General features: G+C 44.5%; 1 protein-coding gene across 4 annotated transcripts in view; it reads right to left on the bottom strand.

The window, feature by feature from the left end:
- Positions 1 to 2,915: 2,915 nt before the first annotated feature.
- Positions 2,916 to 6,000, bottom strand: part of EPHB2 (EPH receptor B2) — an 85,561-nt gene continuing 82,476 nt past the window's right edge. For all 4 annotated transcript variants that reach the window (XM_009701583.1, XM_009701582.1, XM_009701581.1 and 1 more), the window contains exon 15: positions 2,916 to 3,226. In XM_009701583.1, the coding sequence (XP_009699885.1) occupies positions 3,118 to 3,226 (109 nt within the window). In that variant the 3' untranslated portion in view covers positions 2,916 to 3,117. The remainder of the gene's footprint in view (positions 3,227 to 6,000) is intronic.

The following is a 6,000-nucleotide window of genomic DNA, read 5'->3' as shown; positions in this document are numbered from 1 at the left end:
CTGGTGAGTTTTCTCGACAGACAGCTCCCCTTGCGAAGCTCTCTTGTACATAAAGTAGCTGGTTGGCTGTGGCTAGACAAATCGGCACAGAACCATGCTTCCCTCACCCTGGACTGCCACCAGCTTCAGACATGCCTTTGGGAAAGACTGACAACTGTTCCTTGATAAAATACAGCAGCTACAATGTGAGACAGAGACTCACCATGTGAGCACTTCTCATTGCTGCTCTGCACTTCTACAGGACAGGGTGCATGGAGAAGCTTCTTGTTTCTCTGTGTGCCCTCTGCAAGCACTTCATGTGGTTTAGTTGACACCATCGATTTTTGCATGCTGCTTTTTCAAAGTTGAGTCTATTTCCTGACCAGGAGCAGTGCTTTTTAAATGCAAAGGCATTAAAAGCACCACTTTGCTAGATACACAGGCTAACACAGGCTGGATGTAGGACAGATGGCTGATTATGTCGAGGCACCACGAGCATACAACATGCCTATAGTCCACTCACCCCTCACTCTACATCGTATTCTGCCATCTGAAAGAGATGTAGGGCAATGGCATTGCTGTCAGCGGGGATGCACTGTGGACACTGAGTGCAGAATATGTCCCTGTGTACCCAGCACACACCTGCTACTGATGTTCACATGACTACAGATGCACTTTCAGATGCAAGAACAGGGAAGCACTGTATACAAATGAAAATACAGTACTGCACTAGAGATTTCAGATGAATAGGGGTTGGAGGGAAAATTTCTCCAGTTAGCCAAGGCCCCTGCTGCTGAAGCTACGCACCAAACATTGGGATAGTGCAAGAGCTAAGCAGAGAAGAAACTCTAACTTGTAGGGAATGGTCTGTGGCCACTCATAAGTGCTTCGTTGTTGGATCTGGTCTGAAAGTGGAAAATGCTAAGTATTTTATAAATGTCCTTGTGTTTTACAAGCAGGCTAGGGAGATGATGTCTGGCCACCGAGGTCTAGACAGCTTGGGAGTTTCAGCCACAGCAGACACACTTCCTCTTGGATTCAGCTCCTGGAAAATATAGCAAACCAGCTCCCCATGAACATGCCTTCAACATCCCATGCTGCTGAAAATGAGTGGAAGACCCTATGAATGACATGGCAATGGCAGACAAGGGCTTGTAAACACAAGTTATGCTGGCCATGGCCAGGAGATGTGTGGAAATATGCCACATGTGGCCAGAGGAAGGTGGGTGGTGGTAGGCATGTTTAAAAGGATACAAGGTGGTGCTGCACAGGGAGAATGAGTCCGATTCTCATTTCTACACCCCTACACTTGGTTGGTGGTATTTACACATACCAAAGACCTGGTCAGTAACTAAAGTATTTATTTCAGTTATTTATAAATCCACTGACTGACCATTCAGCTTCAACCATAGCATTTTGCCTCTGGAGACCTGGACTACAAGATCAGAATTTTTGCTTTTGCTGTCCCAGGCTCTCCTTGAGGCAACTGGCTGAGACTGAAGCTGCCTGAGAGACCCTAGCGCACCATCTAATGAAGAGGCTGGGTCCCTGAAGGGCACGGAGCACATCTGCAGAGTTTGGTTACTGTAGTGAACTATCCACAACCTGGCAGCTAACACAGTTCAGACTCTGAGAAACCATATGCCACGAGCTCCTCTTAGAGGACTGGGTTTACCCTGCCTTTCTGTGGTCTCTGCACCAATCTGACACCTTTCTAAGCGGTCAGACATTTCCAAACGGTTCTGACAGCCATGTGTGGAGTCATCATTCCCTCCCACAACCCATCCACCCTCCCCTGTCTCTCCCTCCCCCCTTCAAAATCCCCCACCCCCAAACCCTTGGTGATGTTGCTCACCCCTGCACCAGCAACCCTGAATTGAGCAGGTGGTCATTTCATCTTGGTGAACAACTGGAAACCAAACAGTTAGAAACATCTGTCAGGCCATGACAAATTGCAAAATAACAAACCAGCAAACAGGAGGAAATGCACATATAAAAAAAAGTTTTTCTCCTGGCATATTGTCAATAAGATGCAATTTTTCCTTCCACAGGGAAGGGATTTAAGTTCTTGACTGATATGATGCTTGGAGATGTCATTTGTTTTTCATTATAAAAAACCTCAACCAACCAAAAATTTCTGACCCCAAACTCACAAACTGGTATTAACAAAATAAGGTAAAAGGACAAATCTCCCAACAATGACAACCAAAAAATAAAGGTACACATCAGCATTTGTAATCAAAAACTACTACATACTGTACTTGGGAAGTCTTCTGGGAAAAGATCATTGGCATCTAGTGAGGACATCACTAAAAGTCTTGTGCATATGATATGTATGAGACAATGATGCCATTGGAAGGTGGGTGGACGGACCCTTAGGAAACTGTCACTCACAAAACTGTTCCATGACAAGAGAAAATAAGAGATGTAAAAAGGATTGGTTTTCCCCATCCCCACCCCCCAAGCATTACAGATTCCTTCTCATTTGTCGGAAACAGCCTCTTCTAGTCTCAGTTTATTTGTTTTTTTAAAAAAAAGTCTTCAGCTTTTGAAGAAGTCCATCAATTTCTGAGATGCACTTGGTTCCACAGCACCAAAGAGCTTCAGCTCTCTCTCCCCTTTGATTTGCTAACAGGGGATTTTGGGAAGGACTGCTAGCTGCAGGACATTCCCAGAGTTGCCATTCCCCATAAGAAAGAGAAGTGCTTCTCGTGACCTTTCTTTGCATTCATCTTCTTGAAAAAGTCTCATTGCTCCAGAGGTGTCTGGGCCCAGATGCAGCAGGCTTGTGCAAGAGGAACCAGATGAAGCTGCTCTCTTCTCTTCCTTTGGAGACTCCCATTGGTCTTGGAGCCCTTTTCAAGAATGCAATTGCTTAATTGTTATTTAAAAATATTTCATAGTTGTTTTTTTTTCAAAATAGTTGTCTTTTTTTGTTCCCTTTTTCCATTGCTTAAATTCTAGAAGCTCTTGGTGACTTCTCATTGTTGATGACAGGGCATTTTTTCCTGTTGCCATGATCCTCAGAGCAGCTGCCTGTCTCTGGTCCATGCAGAACACTCAAGAACTAGAGCTCGGACATACAGGGGCAAAGGGGAGCAGGGCCTCAAGGAAGAGGAGTAGGAGGACATGTAGCTATCAAACCTCCACAGACTGAATTTGGTTCATCTGTGCTCTCATCACCTGGATACTGTTCAGAATTTTCTTCTGGTGTCCTGCTAAAGTGACACCAACTCGCAGAATGTCCCTTTGGGAGGAAAAGAAACAAATACCGCATAAATATCAGAAGACATTTTCTCACAGCAGATCAAGCCCATATATGAATGTGGCATGTAGGGAGCTGCAGTCCTCACAGATTTATTCCATAAATGTAACAAATGCATACAAACCTGGTGAAACCTCTACTCTTTCTCTTTGACTCTCCCTAACTCATCCTCCCAGTCTTTGCATTTGCTGCCTACCTGCAGCACCTCCAGAGTACTGGAACCTCAATAGAGAGTGTGAAACCAAATACCACAGGCTCTGCTCACTGCTTGTAAGTGAATTTGCCTTAGGTTTTCTACGTTTGTATTGTTTTCCTTCTTTACGTGTTTGGATTTTCTCTCTCATTGTGTGACAGTGTAACCCATTTTTTTCCATCCCTGGAGACATATCAAGAGGATGTGTCACACCCTCATCAGTGTGAATCTCACTCCCCCTGTGCAGAAGTGATAAACTTTTGCTACTTACCCTCTTTGCTAAATCATGGCAATCTAATTTTTGCACTGCTAAATTTTTATTTTTTATAGATATTAGGCATTTGGGAAAAATAAAGGTCATGCCAAGAGCATGAGTGTGATTCTGCATTGGTCCTATCTGGATCACTCCAGCTGAGTTTGCCACTCATCTCCCTCTTGGTGGATAAATCTCAGTCATGAATTCTTCTCATCAGGGAATGGATGTTGTTCAGGACGTGACCCATACCTGACTCTAAGGATTTTCAGTTGCCTTTTCTCCTTCCTTGAGAGTTAGGAACAGACTTTTAAGAGGAAGTGTGGCAAAACCCTTGCCTGTTTTAGAGTGGAAGTCAATGGGCAAAGAAGGGTAAACAGGAACTCCAAGGAAAGGTGGAAAAAAATCCTCTAGCACGAGTAGCACGTCAGCCTGTATGTTGGCTTTAGAGCTTGCTTTAGACCTTGTGTCTTTGGTCAAATAAAAGGAGCATGAAGAAGGAATGCTAGGCATGGGGCTATGCACAGATTTACACATTCTGGCTGGTGGTAACTGACTGGAGAACACCACTGGAACATACTTCAGCCCATGCTCTCTGAGACTAGTGTGAGAGTGAACATCCAAGAACAGCTTTGCTGCTGGCCGGACTCCTGCTCAGCAAAACAACTGGAAACCTGCTAGCACACTACACAACTTTGGCACCCAGACTGATGCCCTTCACAGTGACTACTTTTCTCGCTGCAAGGGCTTTCCACTCCTTCCTCTGCCCCAGCCAGATGTGCTGAGCTAGGGAATTTTCCTCCTTGGATGAGTTTGGCACTTTGACTTTTGCTTTTGTTCTGATAGGCAACAAAGCCCAAAGTCTTCACTCATGTCTGTAAACCAGAATAAGACTGTGGCCCCGCACAGCCCTGTGCTTCCTAAGCTTTCTGCCCTGGACATAGATCGTTTGGTGGGCCATGTGTCCCAGACTGCAGATAAACCAGTGAGAAACCTTCCAAGTAGGTCGGTGTTGAAACCGTGTGGATTTGGTGAACTTAATCAGTCTTCAATAAACATTTACACTTTGTTGGCTATCCAAATTTGAAGAAAAGAGTGCCTCATGGCAATTCAGCTCCACTTACATGATTTATCTACTTCTGCAAAGACCAGCAAACATTACAAGGTGGTTTCAAGTAGTAATGTTGCAGCATGATTTCCCAAAGAAAAAGGACTTGGAGTGTCCTCCAAGCATTAATATGCCCAGCCAAGCATGTGAGAAATGTGGATGGGAGGTTTGTCACAACTGGTGGGGACATGAGCTGAGGACACTGTTGTGATTGTGATGAAGGTACGGAGAGAAGACTTAGAAGCTACTGTGAGGAACATGGTAAAGAACTAGGAGAAGTGGCTTTTAAAGGACACAGAGCATGTCCATGAAAAAACAGACTTCATCAGCTGGACTGCCTGCAGAACTGTTTGCTGTTATATACATTGCAAATAGCACAACCTAGGCAGGGTTGGGTTGTGGTGCGGGTGTGATGTCCCAGTTTGGTCAAAGCTCTTCTTCCCTGTCCTTCAGATTTTATGGACCCTCTTTCTGTTGTATGATCACAGCCTATAGTGTGTGAAAATCATCCCCAGGGTCTTGGGGTTGTACCACAGATGTACTGAAACAGTCAGAATTGCCATGTGAATTTCCTGGCAGCAAATAAGAACAAAAAGATAGAAAAGGTCAGTTTGGCTGTTTGCGTGAATGGATTCTGATTCATTATAGTAGATTTAAAGTCTGGAATTAAGCACCAAATCCAAAAACCTTCCTGATTACCACGCACAGAGACATTGCAGCACTTACAGATGGCTTTAATGCTTGGTGCTTTCTTAGGCAGGCTTTCTAAAGCTAACGGCAACCAACCACAAGTCTTTCACCAGAGGCATCAAAGCCCCAGCTAGCCCCAAGAGATTTCAAAAAACACCACAAATGGATTTCAGCTGCCTGCTTTCTCTGAAGAATTTGCTAAGATTTTGCCACTGAGGGATGTTTTTCGTGGATGTAGGACAATTTAGAACAAACTTGAAACCATCTGGACTTTCAGAGGCCTTAGGCAGAAATTTGATTGCAGCATGCTTGTCTCCATCGCCAATACACCATACATCCAAGAGGACTGCAGAGTCTAAAAGTGCTCTTGAGTGGCTGGAGAATTGCCTGATGCTGGCCTGAAATCTCCATTTTTTCCATGTTCGGGTTTTGGAGTCCCTTGTGGGGTTTTTGTTTTCACAGTGGGGACACGCAGTGTGATAGTCTGGAAATGAATTCTGCAAATACTGAGT

Source organism: Cariama cristata, unplaced genomic scaffold (assembly GCF_000690535.1).
Source record: "Cariama cristata isolate BGI_N322 unplaced genomic scaffold, ASM69053v1 scaffold5176, whole genome shotgun sequence".
Taxonomy (NCBI): Eukaryota; Metazoa; Chordata; class Aves; order Cariamiformes; family Cariamidae; genus Cariama; species Cariama cristata.
Note: the sequence above shows the minus strand (reverse complement) of the source record. Positions and strands in the feature narration are given on the sequence as shown.